This window comes from Martes martes (genome assembly GCF_963455335.1).
Source record: "Martes martes genome assembly, chromosome: 3".
In the NCBI taxonomy this organism is placed as follows: Eukaryota; Metazoa; Chordata; class Mammalia; order Carnivora; family Mustelidae; genus Martes; species Martes martes.
The window spans coordinates 61,813,506-61,830,355 of NC_137890.1; the positions used below are offsets into that span (position 1 = coordinate 61,813,506).

At 43.4% G+C, this 16,850-nt stretch overlaps 1 protein-coding gene across 1 annotated transcript in view; it reads right to left on the minus strand.

Annotated features, from left to right (window-relative positions):
• Window positions 1-12,357, minus strand: part of NEK5 (NIMA related kinase 5) — a gene marked incomplete at both ends in the record, with an annotated part of 60,378 nt that extends 48,021 nt beyond the window's left edge. Inside the window, 2 exons of the mRNA XM_080799390.1 lie at window positions 5,031-5,127; window positions 12,241-12,357. Coding sequence (XP_080655516.1) covers window positions 5,031-5,127; window positions 12,241-12,357 — 214 coding nt within the window. The remainder of the gene's footprint in view (window positions 1-5,030; window positions 5,128-12,240) is intronic.
• Between the last annotated feature and the right edge of the window lie 4,493 nt (window positions 12,358-16,850).

Genomic DNA, 16,850 nt, shown 5'->3' on the forward strand with positions numbered 1-16,850 from the left:
ATCCACTAAATTTCAGAATCTCTTGCCAAAGAGCTATCATTTTCTCCCTCCCTCTTTCAAGGAGCTTAAACCAGCTCCAGAGAGGCTGTGAGCACCCTGACAGCGTCTGCCCTCCACTGCGGCTCATTCACAAACTCAGTGCTCCTCTCACAGAACACTTCGACTCCCACCTCCTTAAAGGGGACAGATCCATTCATTCATCAACAGACCGTTATTGAGGACATGCCGAGGAATGAGGTGCTGGGAATATAAAGCAAACAAGCCATCCTTCCTGCATGAGGAGGTGACCGTTTAGTTGGGGAGTCGGTCAGTATGCGTGAAAAGAGCAACCGTGGAAGTCTGTGCCTTAGAGGGCAACGAGGACAAGAGACAGTGAACGACAGACATGGAGAGTCCAGGAAGGTTTTAAGAAGGTGTTTCTGGACATGACCTAATTATTTAGGGGGTAAATTACCTTTAGGAATGCGTGAGTTTTAGGAGAACTGCTATTTCTCATAGCTCAGTCCTTGAGAGGGCCACTTCAGCAATGAAGGAATGGCAGTGGGACTGCTGAAATCAGGAAAACTAAGGAGAAAGGGTTCCATTTTACTTCCTTGCCACCAACCTTCAACTCACGCTGCCTTACACTGGCTTTCTGTGAAAGAAGTTAAGTGGCTGCTTCAGGATTAATCATGGTGGAGCCATCTTGAATAAACTATTTGGGTCAATGAGTATCATTTGCCTCTAAATATGCATTCCCCGCCCCCACTAGCCACCGTTAATTTCGTATGTGATGGGCTTCGAACTTTCTGGAAAGACCATTTATATTCTCAAATTCTCCATCTGTTTAAGCAAAGTAAGCACTGTAGGGGAAGGGGGAAGAGGTATAAGAAACAATTATTGTCCTCATGGCCTCCAGTCTCACAGATGGAAATGAAGATTATACACTAGCATTATAATACAGCATATTATGTGCCACGTGAGTACAAGTTTGGAGGTTCTCAGAGCAGAAGTGAGAGAGGTCCCTTTCCGTTAAGGGACAGATCTGTGTTTGGTCTTAAAGCATGTATAATATTTGAAAATGCAGAAAGGAGGAAAAGGATGCTCTAAAAAAAGAAGTGCAAGACACACTGTAGGGCAGCAACTTCTGGAATTACGAAGTTCACTGGTCATTAACCTTTCTAAACTACTGAGGGGCACTCATAGTAGGGACTAACATTAACCAACCTTTCTACGGTCAAATTCCAACATGCAAAAATTAATTAATTAATATTGCAATTAATTCGTTCTTAAGTGCACTTTGTAAAAATCAGGATGGCATCTTACAGACATTGGTATCTTTCAATTGGTTGCTGTGGACCCAGCAGTCTTGATGTTACCACTGCTTGAATAATTTTTAGAACCCCTTAACCAATTTAATTCGCTTGTAGTTTCTTTTTTATGTATGCACAAGAAGAATAGAAAGTAAATGCGTCTTAAAAAGCTCTTTTAATACATAGAAAATAAAAATTGGGTTAAGGAAGAGCACTGTTTTGTCAAGTTGGCAGTATTGTTCCTAGGAATTAGCATGTAATGGCGCATCTGGTAACCGACGGCCTCTAGATTTGATGAAGTATCACCCACTACCACCATCATTCCATAAAATAAGAGCATTTTAGCACCCCCAATCAAGGAGGGACATAGAGTCAGCATCAAGAATGAAGGTACTTCTGCTCTTCTCTCTTGCCCATTGCACTGTACTCACAAGGACGTCCCACAGGGCTCTGTGTCTCCCCCACTTACAAGCCTCTGACTATTTCATGGATGCTAGGACACGTGACTCCTGGGCCAGTGGCCAAGGACTTTATTACTCTTGGCAAAAGCAGGTGTCAGAGCTTCACGTTAGCACTCACCCCACAGAGGTAAAACACATGAGCCTAGATGGACGTGCGCACCTGCCGTGGGCAACGTGACAGGAGAGGAACCTGAGCTGGAGGAAGCTGCCGCTTTCCAGTGAGCAGCAAATAGGCCAGCTCTGCCTTGGAGATGCCTTGCCTTTCAGTGTCCCTCACCACAAACCCAATCTGGAGATACAGCCTGGGGAGACAGCGGTCAGGACTTTGCACTTCTGGCACGTTTGGCAGAGATGTGCAGAGATGCTTAGGGCCCATGGCAGACAGCCCTTCCCAAAGGCCTCCTGGCCAGTGCTTTAACCCACCAGGCCTGCTCTTGCCCTCATGCCATTGCAGTGGCTGGTCCTCTGGCCCAGAAAGTTCTTCAGCAGAGCTGAGCATGGATCTTCCAGTCTTTCCTCAAATGACCACCCTGCTGGAAATTGTTTCCGCACTCCTGCCACCCTTTTATGTTGTCCCAGCATTTACTACCTTCTAACATACTATACAATGTGGTTCTTGGTTATGCCTCCATTTATTGTCTGTCTCTCCCCACCCACAGCCCTAGTGCACACATGGTGTGGGCTCCCTCCCTGGGAGTGCGGGTAGGACCTGTAGATACAATGGGATATCACTCCTGTGACAATGTCACAACATACAGCAGAGGGAATTTTGCTGACATCACTGAAGTCAGTTGACTTTGAGTTCATAGAAAAGGAGATTTTACCTGGGGGCCTTGACCTAATCACCAGAGCCATCGAGATCTAGGTCTAGAGGTCAGAGACAGAGGAAGGGAGAGATTGCAAGTGGAAGAAAGCCTACTGAAGGGGCCATAGGGCATGGAAGGGCTGTTGGCCTCCAGGAGGCCATAACTACCCCCAGTGAACAGCTAGCAAGAAAGCAGACCCCTCATTCTTATGATTCTAGTAGACGAATTCTGCCAACAATGTAAGTAAGCAGGGCAGGGCACTCTGCACCTCCACGGAGAGAGCAGACCCAGCTGTGGGGCCCTGAGCAGAGAATCCAGCTAAGCTACACCCAGACCTGTGATCTAGAGGGGTCAGGAGAGGATAAATGGGTGTTGGTTGGAGCCATTGAATTTGTGATGGTTTGTTACGCAGCAACAGAAAACAACAGTGCAGGGAGAGCTTCTGCCTCCTGTGTTCACTGATGAAACCCAGGACACACCCAGCATGTAAGAGGATTGATAAATATTTATTGAAGGAATTTAAGTGGAATCAATTTAGCTTTAGGAAAATCTCACTACACGCCCTGTTTTTCATACATCGCTTCAAACTTATAAAAAGTTCATGCTTTCTACAGACAAACATTTGCTGAACTAGAGCAACGGTTCTTCTATTCCGAGACAAGCTGTTGAGAGTAAACAAAGCCTTTATCTTGATAAGCTCCAGGTTTCAAGTCCCGAAAACCTGCCGGGCAAACTCAGGGGCATCCCCATAGCTCTAGCTTTCCTAAACACAGGGGCACTCCACTTCAAAAACAAAAAATAAAGCTGTTCTAAGAAAGTTTAAGCTTACAATATAAACAGACTCAGTGGAGGTCATTTATGTGGTCCAAATGACCTCTAATTTTATAACAGCACCTGTGTCCATGGTCCCAAATGTCTATTTGGCATAAAGACATAGTCTACTCTGTGAAAGTGGTCCAGTCCACGTAGTCACTCAGCCATTGGGGATTAAGCACCTACTATGTGCTGGATGTGGAGGATCAAGTGGTGACAGAAGAATTCTTAATGCAACTATCTGAAAGGAATTTGGACTTGGTCCTGTAAATAGAGGCATACGCACAAGGGCAGAGGTGTTATGCAAGGTCAGTAGAGGGCACCATGATGGGAACCGCAGTCTTGGTGAAGGCCTGAGCATGAGTAGACGTTAGCCAGACAGAGGGAGTCACAGCAACAACCCAAAGAATGAGAAAAAGAAAGATCGTCTTCTGGCTTTGTTAGGAATCCAAGAATAGGAAAGGAGGGCACTTTATTCAGTAGCTGCCCCTTAGAAGTTGTCCAAAACAACTTGACTTCCTGCTCATGTCTACTGCTCCAGTCCCAGGAAGACCACACAAGAGCCCTGAGAACTCTCTTAAATACCCAGCAGTCAAAGAGGGCCATACAGAGAACTGCTCTGAACGCAGTCGTTTTAGTTTGTAAGGAACCAAGTGCCCTACACAGTGTGAAAGCTCAAAAAATAGTGGCTCTGCATATTTATCTCCTGATTTGTACACCCCCGAGGGTGCTTGAAGACACTGAAGACATTCCTGCTCCATTAACTACTTACAACCTGGGAATTCAAGCTCCCAGCCCAGTGCCAGGGGCTGGAAGGGAGATGCCCCATGGTGAGCTGTGGGCAGACACAGTCCCATCACAGCCAGAGACGCACCCGACCTATAGGAGACGTGTTTATGGCCTGTCTCTTCCCCCTAGAAGGTAAGCTCCACCAGGACAGGTACTTCTGCCTGTTTTGCTGACTATAGATGGAGGCAGAAGAGATGTTGTGTTCAGGCATGTTTTTTCCTTCTACTGTGGCTGTTTGCTGCCTCTCTGTAAGAGGATCGGGGGTCCACCTGTTGTCCCAGCACATGCAAGAACTCTCAGAGGCAGCGTACACCCTCCCCATCACCACATGACCCGGGCTGGCTGCATGGCTGCTTTCCCAAAAGGAATGGGAGCTCAGATGGAAGGTGAGAAATGGGCTACATCCTAACATGACTCAGAGTGATTGCGTGGCAGGCTCCGTGTCTTGTCCCATTCTCTTGCTCAGCATGCTCCCTGTTGGCTGCTCTATCACCTGGACCCCAGACTTCAGACCCCGCCCGCTCACAGCCAAGGTGTAATGTGAGAAATCTATGTGGGTTACTGGGAGGCCACAACTTAGGAGTTCTTACTGTAGCAAGACTAATACACCAGCATTAACGATCGAGGCAGCAAGAATTAAGGAGAGGGAAAAATTAAGCAAACTTAGAAGTGTTCTACAAAAACTCACTAGCAAGGAAATAAAGTCAGTGTCTCAAATTATGATGTAAGTAAATGGGAAAATGAGTCCCTTTACAAAAATGAATTATGCAGTTCTCAAAAATCTTTTCTAGATGTCTATGTGCCTACACTTTATTATTAAAGCACTTGAAAAAAAAAAAAGGCACTTGAAGAATATTAGAAAGCCAAACCTTGAAACGAACTGAAGAAGGTTACAATGTTGGGATGCTTCATTCTGGCCAGAAGAATTACTTCTTTCTTTGAAGCTTCTTTTTCTTGGTTGGGCATCTAAATTACATTAAGAGAGAGAGTATAAAGATACTATTATCTATAGTATTATCTATAAAGTAATCTAAGAGTTATCTAGAATTTGTTTTCAAGAACATGCTTTCTGCTATCATCTAAAATTCTCGAGGATTTCATTGGCCTCTAATGCCACTTCCGAAACTGATCATTCAATGGCAGGAAATGACATTCCTAGAATTAACAGCGTGATCTATAGCGAATCAATGGTTTGTCGGTGATAATCGTAAACAAGAAAATAAATATTTCTGGTGAAGGTCTGCTGTATTAAAGGTTCAGTTGCTTTGGTGGCACTGTGTTAATTACTTAGGCCTCTGGAGGAAACTTATTTTAATATTTCTCTCTCAGCAACAAAGAAATTCCTTATAAAAAGGCAACGTTCCAGCAGCAACCATTGCTGAGAAGAAACACATGAAATTAAAAAAAAAAAAAGTCATATATCACCTCAATCAGGCCAGTAAAATTCTGTAGTAAGATTACTACATTTTTCATTTTCAAATAAAAATGGTCTCTTGTGACTTCATTTTAGATTTGATGCATTTTCTTATTACTCGATAGATCATCTACTGAAAGTATTTTTCGATTGTTTTGGTGCCAGTGGCAGTGGCCACACTTCGCTCCCACCCTTCTTCCTCGTTCTTGACCCTTTGCAATTGCTTGACTGGTCATCTCCGCCCTGACTTCTGGCCTGGCCGCCCCACCTTTCCAGCCCCCGCAGGTCACCTGCTCCTCTCCACTGCTCCTTCTGTAATGGTCTTCAACACCAGCCCACGAGTTACGTGTGAGTTCCCATACTTCTCATCCTCACTGAGAGTTAAGCATTTTTTAAACATTAACGTTCTCAATCCCAACTTTACTGCCTCCTACCTATGTATCCTTCTGTAAATCATTTAAATCTCAGCTTCTGTCTCTTCCACCCCAATTTAAATTTAAAAACAGCTGCTCCATGTGAGTTTCAAAACACAAGTAACTGAATTACTCCTACGAGATTGACAGACTTGGCTACTCAACCACTTTGACTACTGTTTTTCAAAAGAACATTATACACAAAACCAAAAGGCACACGTAGGTAGGTGACTGTATTTTTATAACTAGGTAAAAATACTGGCAATAGATGTGGCAAATATTTCAGTATTTATAATATACAAGGAGTGCTGGCAAATTAACAAAACAAAAAGGGCAAACCTGCCAATACAAATATGGCAAAATACATGGATGCGCAACTCATAAAAAAGAAAAGAAACAAAAATGAGAAACAGAAAAAAATATCCAACCCCACTCAATAATCTAAAGAACAAAGACTGGGGTGCCTGGGTGGCTCAGTGGGTTAAGCCTCTGCCTTTGGCTCAGGTCATGATCTCAGGGTCCTGGGATCGAGCCCCGCATCAGGCTCTTTGTTCAGCAGGGAGCCTGCTTCTCCATCTCTCTCTGCCTTCCTCTCTGCCTGGTTGTGATCTCTCTCTCTCTCTCTGTCAAATAAATAAATAAAAATCTTTAAAAAAAATAAAGAACAAAGACTGAAATAAAATTTGATAAAATGTTTCACCTATGATATAAACAAAGACAAGAATGTTAATACCTAGGATTATCCAAAAAGCAGCAAACCGGCACTCATATACTTCTAGTATAGGAATATAAATTTGGGGGGAAAGCAATTTTACAACATGAACTAAGAAACTTTAAATTGCTCCTGTTTTTGACTTATTATCTCTTCTAGAAATTTATCGAAAGAAAATAATCAGAAATGTGCCAAATGTTCTCATATAAAACCTTCATTACCATGCTTTGTTATTAGTTTTTTAATTACTGTCATAATACATACTTGTGATCTTAAAAAATATTTGAAGCCAGACAGAAGTAAACAAGATGAAAGTGAAATTGCCCCTTGTCCTCCCCACCCATTCCATTAATTCCTATTCCTTAGGAGTAATTGCTGCTAATTGCTAAATGTTTTTATTTAATGCACACAGAGGTAAACATGTGTACATAGTTTGTTTAATGAGAATGACTTAGGGGCACCTGGATGGCTCAGTCAGTTAAGCGTTCAACTCTTGGTTTTGGCTCAGGTCATGATCTCATGGTTGTGGGATCGAGTCCCGCATCAGGCTCTGCACTTAGCAGGAAGGCTGCTTCAGATTCTCTCTCCCTCTCCCTCCTGCTCACTCTCCCTGTCTCTCTCTCAAATAAATAAATAAAATCTTTTAAAAAGTGACTTATATTTTTATTACATGGTATTTAATCATACCTAAAAAATTAAATATAAATGTCTGAAAATATAAAAATAGTTAAATCATGGTGTTTCTTTTTATGTATTTATTTATTTACTTGCAGAGATCACAAGTAGGCAGAGAAGCAGGTGGGGTGGGGAGGGGGGAGCAGGATCCCTGCTGAGCAGTGAGCCTGATGCAGGGCTCGATCCCAGGACCTGGGATCATGACCTCAGCCAAAGGCAGAGGCTTAACCCACTGAGCCACCCAGGCACCCCTGGTGTTTCTTAACCTGATGTCATATTATACAGTCATCAAAAATCAAGGGAGGCAAAGTATTATAGCAGAAAGAGCAATAGAAGAGTGAGAGAGATATGTTGGCTATTGGGCATCGTCGAGCAAATCACTTAACATCCTTGAGCCTCAGCTCTTTTATCTATACAATGAAGCCACAAGATAGATCTTCAGGCTGTTGCAAGGATTAAATAAATTGATATATGTAAATCATGTAGGATGGCAGAGGTAAAATAGGCACCCAGTAAGTGGTAAGCATTATCTTTATTATTGGGAACATTTAATATTATTATATGAGAATATTTTTCAAAGTTTATTTACTTACTTTTTTTTTTAGTAATCTCTACACCCAAAGTGGGGCTTGAACTCACGACCCCAAGATCAAGAGTCACATGCGCTTCCAACTGAGCCAGCCAGGGGCCCCGAAGAACATTTTATTATATGAAAACACTGAATGACTTGAGAAAATACTCATGACATATTGCTAAGTACAAAAAGATGCTATAGAAGTGTATATCTATCACGGCACCTATCATGCCAGTATCTTATAAAGTATTTATGCATTTAAAATAGCTGGGTGGGGGGCACCTGGGTGGCTCAGTGGGTTAAAGCCTCTGCCTTTGGCTCAGGTCATGATCCCAGGGTCCTGGGATCGAGCCCCGCATCGGGCTCTCTGCTTGGCAGGGAGCCTGCTTCCTCCCTTCTCTCTCTGCCTGCCTCTCTGCCTACTTGTGATCTCTGTCTGTCAAATAAATAAATAAAATCTTTAAAAAAAAAAAAAATAAAATAGCTGGGTGGCTCAGTCGTTAAGCATCTGACTTCAGCTTAGGTCATGATCCCAGGATCTTGGGATCGAGCCCCACATCAGTCTCCCTGCTCAGCGGGAAGCCTGCTTCTCCCTCTCCCACTCCCCTTCCTTGTATTCCCTCTCTCACTGTCTCTGTCAAATAAAGAAATAAAATCTTTAAAAAAAAATAATAAAAATAGCCTGGAGAAAAATGTACCATAATGTTTAAAGAGAGAGGTTACAAGTGATTGTATTTTCCTCTAAATGGCCTTATTTTCCCCTTCAGTTCTTTTCAAAAATTTGTGTAATGAACACTTTTATTTTATAATCAAGAAAGCATACAACACATTTTTGGAGGCAAGAATCAAAAGAAGAGGGGCGGCTGGCTGGCTCCATTGCTAGAGCACACAACTCTTCATCTCAGAGTTGGGAGTTCAAGGCCCACACTGGGGGTAGAGCTTACTTTAAAAAAAAAATAAATAAGAATCAAAAGAATATGCTTGATAATAGTAGGATGATGAGAGAGAAAATAGTAGCTTTTTGGCACCTGTAAGACATAAGCCATTCAGGTTCTTGTATTTAGAGTTTACAGCATGGAGAGACACTGCGATGTGAGGAAATATAGATTTCTCTAGATAAGAAGTAATGAAAAACTACATTAGGGTAGAAAGGAAGAAAGAAGCAATACCGATTAATACTGGGACACAGGCGTTGCTAGGCAAATTTAATAACATAAAGAGATACGGGAAAGCAAGAAGAACAAGGCCTAATATGACATTCTCCTTAGTGATGGCCCGGAGGCCAGGGCGGTTCATGAGAAAATGGATGAAAAAAATCAGTGCTATATTAGAAAAATATGGTTGACCTTTTATTATGTATACTAAGAATGGGAGAGATGCTATCAAGTGAATTAATATATATCCTTATAGAAAATTCACCTCCCAAATACTTTCTTCTTTCCTTAGAATTAAAATGGCATTGTAATTCCTAAGTATGTACCATCTTAACAACAGAGCTAGAAGGCCTGAAAGCGTCTAGCCACTGAATTATTTATAAATTATAAAAATGTATTACCATAGCAGCAGGACAGATAAAAAGCTATGAGTTTACCCAGAGAGAGACTACTTCGAGTGGGAAGGTCCTGGAAGGTCTCCTGGAGCTCAGCCCAAAGCAAGTAGGATCTTATGCTTGGAGACGTGCAGGCAAAGACCTTCTTGAAAAAAAGAGGCCCATGGACAAGCACAGAGACAGCTGGGTATGTGGAGGGGAAGTTGGAAATGGAATTTGGGAAAACAAACCAGAGAGAGTGTGAAAACTAATCCGAAGAGTAAAACAATATAAAAGTACAAGGCAAAAATTACTCACAGTCCCACATTCCACCTACATAACAATCGAGTACATCTTCCTTTTATGTATGTGACTACATGCATGGGTATCTATATTCCTGGAGAAAGAGAATACATATTTTTATCAAGAGTACCTCATTCTACACACACAGTTTTCTCAATTAGCAGAAGCTGTGACATTTCTCACGTCAACACTTCACCTGCAACATGATTTCTAAGAGCCGCTTCCTTTTTTTATAAATGAAGTAACCAATCCCCTACTGTTGGACACTTAAGTTGCTTTCTGACTGTATGTCCCTGGGTATTTCCTTGGAGTACACTCCCAAAAGTAGATCCTGGGATGTGTACTTTTTTCCCTTTTTCAAAATGCCTATACAAATAATACAATTCAGGGGCATCTGAGTGGCTCAGTCGGTTAAGCGTCTGCCTTTAGCTCAGGTCATGATCTCAGGGTCCTAGGATCGAGACCCACGTTGGGCTCCCTGCTCAGTGGGGAGTGTGCTTCTCTCTCTCCCTCTGTGATCTCTCTTGCTTTCACTCTCCCTCAAATGTAAAAAAACAAATGTAAAAATGTAAAAAAACAAAAAGAGGATTAATAATTTAAAAAAACAATGTATGTTCCATATTAAAAATTTTGAAAATGCAGAGAGGAGTAGTGGAGGTGAAATCCTATCACTCAGCAATAATCACTGTTAGTGTGTGGGTGTGGGTGTGTGTGTGTGGGTACTGTTAACATCACACACACACATACATACATAACTTTTGGTGGCCTGATTTTTTTCATCTTTACAACATACTGTGGACCTATAATGCAAATAGGGCATGGATTCTTCTAAGGTTTTGATACATACTAATGAATTCCCTTCAGAGTGATACCAATCTACCTTCCCATCAGCAGAGGAAGAGTGTCCACTTCCCCACTTTTATATTCTTTCTAATCCTTCCCAAATGTATAAGCAAAAAGTTGTATGTATTGATATATATTTCTTACTTTACGCATGAGTTTGAAGTTTTTGTATGATGACTTTTTCTGTTATGGGTTTTTTCCTTTTTATTCATTTATAGAAGGCTAGCACTTTTTCATCAATACTTGCAAATATTTTGGCATTCTGTCAATTTCCTTTCAATTTATTCATGGTGGTTTTTTGTCATTCAGAAGTTTTATGTTTTTATGTACTCAAAAGTGACAATGCATCCAGTCACTTTTCCTTGACGACTTCTGTCCCAGTGAAGGTCTGGGGACACGGATGGGGCATTATTAAAATTTTGCTACATGGAAGCCAGAGCCTTGGCAAAGATACTGAAGCAGCCCAGGGCATTGACCAAACAAATAAAACAAACTCAGAGGAGAGAAGGAGCCAACAGTATGTGGCAAGTAATTGGACGTGGAGGGAGACAAAGACTCACAGGTGATCCCATGGTTTTGAGCCTGGATCTCACAAGGACACTAATGCCATGAACACAGTGCAACACAGAGCAGATAAAATGCAGAACTGGGGGCTGGGAGGGACCAGGGCTGGAGAGAGTTTTAAGAGTGGTCTGCTTACTGGCAAAGACAAGAATGAGGTGACTGCCCAGAGAAAGAGGAGAGAGTCGGCAAAGAACAGATGGTGGGGGACATCTACGGGGTGAGAGGGCAGACAGACCTGAGAGAGCGCAGCCAGATAAACAAAGGAAAGGGAACAGAACAATGTTGAGGAAGGAAGCTCTGAGAGAGCGTTAGAATAACAGGACACTAGTAGTAGGATGCCACAGGGCCACGAGAAAGGACCTATACTGGTGAATAAAGCATTCTCTCCAAAGCTAACCTTCTACACCTGAGCTTTAGTGTAAGTTTGGGAAGGCCTTTTGTTTTCCTTTGCAACATTAAAAAACTGTGGTAAAATATATAGAATATAAAATAATACTATTTTAACCATTTTTTTAAAGATTTTATTTATTTATTTGTCAGAGAGAGAGAGAGAGAGAGAGAGCGAGAGCGAGCACTGGCAGACGGAGGCAGAGGGAGAAGCAGGCTTCCCGCCGAGCAAGGAGCCCGATGTGGGACTCGATCCCAGGACGCTGGGATCATGACCTGAGCCGAAGGCAGCTGCCCAACCAACTGAGCCACCCAGGCGTCCCGCATTTTAACCATTTTTAAGTGTACAGTTCAGGGGCATTAAGTACACTCATGCTGTGCAACTTGTCAAGTAGATTTTGCACACATTTTGGGTTTTGTTTTTTTTTTTAACTAAAGGGATTTTAAAAAAGATTTTATTTTTAAATAATCTCTACACTCAACGTAGTTCCAGTTCCACAGATGCTTAACCGACTGAGCCACCCAGGTGCCCGTAGTCAACTGAGGCTTAACGTTCATACTATAAAAACAAACAAGCAAAAAAATGACTTTCTTTTTCATACTAAATTAAAAGTCAACTGAATATATTACTGAAAATGAACAGGAATGTGAACTTCTTCACTTTACCTTCGCAAAATCGATCTCTTTAATAACACAGTACTTGCCATCTGCTTTCCCGTTAGCCAAGAATGCTTTCCCGAAGGCACCTTCCCCAATGACCTTAATCACGTCATAATTATCCATGGTGTCAATGCACGGTGGTTCCTGAAATCAGAGCACTGAAATTTTATTGGACACCTTTCATAAACGTGAACAAAGTCACACAATTGACCACTGCAGTGTAAAGGAACTTCTTGTGGTAGAACTTTCCTACCAACCTCACCAAAACAAAGTCAGATAACTTTTCTTGGGATGGCAGGCAACAACGAAGGGGAAACATTGTTTCGTGGTGTAATCTGAGCTCAGACTCAGTTGTGATAACTGTAGTGTTGTGATCCTGGGGAAGTCACTTAATCCCTCAAAACCTCACTCTCCTAATTACTAAAATGGAAATAACAATACCTGGTTTTGCAAGATTGTTCTGATAATCTAAGATACAACACCAGGGGTCTTGGCTCCTCTGTAAAGCGGGAATGTCCTTAATACTGGTGCGGTTTTACAGTTCAGCCCTTCTCAACGGGGACGTGCTGCCCCCTAGGGGACATTTTGGGAATTTGCGGAGGTTTTTCTGTTCCTTGCAGAGAAGTGAAAAGCACTATCGCATTTAGAAGTGGTTGGGGCCTGGAATACTAATGTCCTGAGATGCGAGGCACGGTCCTGAAAATAAAGAAGTATCCCGCGGCCCTACAACCCTAGCAAGTCCCCACACACATTCATGTGCATGGAAAAATCTACTTATAACGATCTGCAGCTAGCACCAAACAGCATTTTACACGTAAATACAGAATATTTTTTGCAGTTTTACTGAACACTGAATTTTCGAGGAATGCAACCGCATGTAAATCAAGGCTTGGTTGTACTTTGTTGTGTTTGGAATATTACCAAGAATTGTGCACCGGTTTGAAAAATCACGCCCCCGCTGGCTGAGCTGCTCAAGGTAGCCGTAGCGGAGAGGAGACCCAACAGTGGGCGGCCGTCAAGGTCAGGTGCCTCCTAGCCCAGGCGCGGGCCCTTGGCTACTTCCCTACTTCTTCGACTGTGGTCGTACCAAGCATTTGCAGACTGAAATGCAAACTTTATTATAAACCGTTTCCTTGTATTTCCCCTTTACACCACAATTAGGACCTCGTGCCCACTTTTAAAACTTGCGTGAGCGGGCCGGCCAGGTTTTCGATCATTTGTGTCATGGTAGGAAAGGGGACAACTAGGTGGCATGGGTCTGGGAACCACCTCCGCTGCCAGGGGAGGCCGGAGAACCCGAGGACCTGGTTTTAAGGGAGGCGGCTGCGGAATTGGAACACGAGGACTCCAGCCCCGGAACTGAGGGACGGCGACCGTCCCGCCCCGGCGGCACCAGGGGGTGGAAGCCCCCAGCTCTCGGGACAAGCCTTCTACCTTAGGTGCACTCCGCGAGGCGGCCGCTGGCTGGGCTGCAGAGCTGGCGCCCGGGCCGGAGCTCGGCGTGTAGCCCGTTGCCACGGAGACCGACGCGGCCCGGGACTTCGGGCAGCTCCCCTGCAGCCCCTGTCTACCCTTCGGGGGCTCGGTCCCTTTCCCCGCGGCTCCCGGAGCCCTGGGGGCAGCTCGGGGTAAGAATCCCGGGCGGCCCGCCCGCAGCATACCTGTTGAACCGGCTCCGCCGGGCGGGAAACTTCCTTGCAGGGGAATCTGGGTTCCCCCGGCCGCTGCGCTTCCGAGCGGCGGGGGCGGAGCCGCGCGGCGGAATGGGGGCGGGACGCGGGGCGCCGGCGGAGAGAGGACTGGTCTGCCCGGTCCTCCCGGAAGAGCGGTCCGAGGCCAGGGAGTTTGGAAACCCGGCCGCGCCACCTTCTGCTGCTTGGGTCGGGACCCCGGTGCCACTCACTCCACCAGCACAGCGCTCCTGTTTCTCGCACACGGCGTACCAGATGCTTTGCAGAAATTATCTCTGTTCTTTGCAACAACCCAGCAAAGTAGCGGTCATCCAGTTTTCTAAATGAACTAAATTGAGACAGGGAGAGTTTTTCGTGCAAGGCCTCAAATACTATCAAGAGATGGACAGACACTGGTCTACACTTGGCGGCCTTACCAAACTGGCCGCCACCCCGTGGTCCGCAAACAGGCTCCGCCCCCGCCTTCCCATTCCCGATTTGCGAAGGCACATCAAGCTGCTGTCTAAAACGTTTCATTACATGTCTAAATAGTTGAAAAGAATGTAATTTCCAGCAATTATAAATACTGACACGAGTAAAACATATCCAAAGTAATCTAAAAACCACGGCACTTTGAAACCAACCATCATTCTCTTTTTTAGTAAGCTCTTCTTTTGAGAATCACAAAGTTTACATCATTCCTTTCTCTCCTTGAACTATCCCTATAGGTAATGTTTTTCTGCTTCAAAGTTTTATTGATCACTATCATATAAATGGAGTTTAATTTATATTTCCTGATCATAGGCTTTCTTTCATTCTTGAATTATTAACATTACTAGTAGGTACTGAATTGGTAAAATAAATAAATAAATAAATAAAATGAATCACATTGATAAATAATCATTAAACATAAAAAGTAAAATTGTATTGGAAATTCATCACTTAAAGATGTCAATGGGTTTTTCCCCCCCTCCCAATTAGTATCTACTAGATGAATGCTCACTTTTTGCTGGAATAGACAAGGTTCAAAAATTATTCTCTTGCTTTTCTTTCTTTCTCTTTCTTTCTTTCAAGCTGTTAAGTACTGGGAAAACTCATTCAGTTAAATAAATAGGAATTGGAATTTTTGTTAAAAGTGGCCCTCAGGGCCACCTGGGTGGCTCAGTGGGTTAAGCCTCTGCCTTCGGCTCAGGTCATGATCTCAGGGTCCTGGGATTGAGTCCCGCATCGGGCTCTCTGCTCAGCGGGGAACCTGCTTCCCTCTCTCTCTCTCTCTGCCTGCCTCTCTGCCTACTTGTGATCTCTGTCAAATAAATAAAATCTTAAAAAAAAAAAGTGGCCCTCAATTCTTGCCTGGTTCTAAGTTAAGAATCATAATAGTCTATCACTAAAACTGGCTCCTAATTATCCATTAAATATCCTGAAATGTTATTAAAAGCAAGATTCTGCAAGCCAACTGACTTGTGAAATGATATGTCATTCAATCAAGACTCATTCAGACTCTCAATAACTATACATAATTCCAAGTTCCCTTTGTTTGGTGGTTTGGAAATATCTACCCCCTGAGGCAATGCTAAAGTTTGAGATGACGAAGGGGTACAGAATACAGTATTTATGGAAGCTGGGTATCTGGAATTATCCTTAAAGCTATCCCCACTTCAAGAGAGTGGTTAAAAAAAAAAAGAAAAAAGGCGGGGGGAACCTAACTTAAGTAACTCTGGGAAATGGTGTTTTGATTGGAATTGTAAGGCTAGAGGCACTAGAACAGTACACGAACTCTGTACTCTAGGTGGGAAATTTGTTTCTCACGGGAGTATGGGTTGATAATTTGGAAACATCTGTATCCTAGTGTTGAGCAATCTAGTAGATAATGGATGGCTGAAGCCAGGTTTCTCACTGTCAGAAAGAGAAGCTAGAAAAGCAAGGAGGGAAAGGCTAGAATGAACCCTGTGGTATTAGATCAGAGTCCAAGACATCAGTATGAGCTCACCCTCGGCTCAATACACAAACAGATGGAGAGACAAAGAAATGACTATAGCTGTGTGGATGTGCACAGGATAGCAAACATATATGGATCTCCTCACTCTATCTGCTAAGAGGGCCTAGAAGCAGTGACAGCCCAGCAGCAACAAACACACCCAGCCCCTGGCTCCTGGTTTCCAAACCAATGAAAGGAAGGAACCAAGGCTCCTCAGAGAAATGGCTGACTCTGGAGCTGCCACAGAGAGCTGAAGATGCGTCTGGACCATCTTCTTGTAGTACCAGGAAGGAAGAAGGTTCTCAAAACACAAAAGAATGAGGGCATGTCAGAGGAACAGAGAGGCAACTGGAAAACTCCCAATAGCCAAAGCTAGACCAACTGAAGGAACAAAACAAATGACTTCGCATTGGATTATAGCCCCCTTCAGGAGGCAGAGCTGAGGAAGAGCTGGACCCAGTGAGTGAGTCGCTTAGAGGCACTAGGACAGTACATATATTGTGTCCTCTAGTTGGGAAATTTGTATCCGAGTGCTTGAAAATGGAAAATTGGTAGTTTTACAGTGGAGATCTTGGCAGACACTGCCTTAACCAAGTGACCAAAGTTAACAACAACAGTAATAAATCATGTTGAAACTGCGTACTCCCTGATGAGATGTGGCGGGAAGGACACCTCACTTCCATGATATTCTTCCCCAAACCCTTGAGCTCAGCCTCATCACGAGAAAAACACCACACAAAACACTGAGGGACATGCTACAAAATGCCTAACTGGTATTCCTCAAAATGTCAAGGTCCTGAAAAATAAGGACAGATGGAGGGACTGTGAGAGAACAGAGGAGACGAAGGATGACGAGATGTCTCAAGGAAGATGAAGAGGGTGGGGTGAAGGTCTACACCACCTGAAGATTAAAAAAAAATATGGTTTAAATCTATAAGATGTGTGTATTCCATACTCCAGGAGATCCT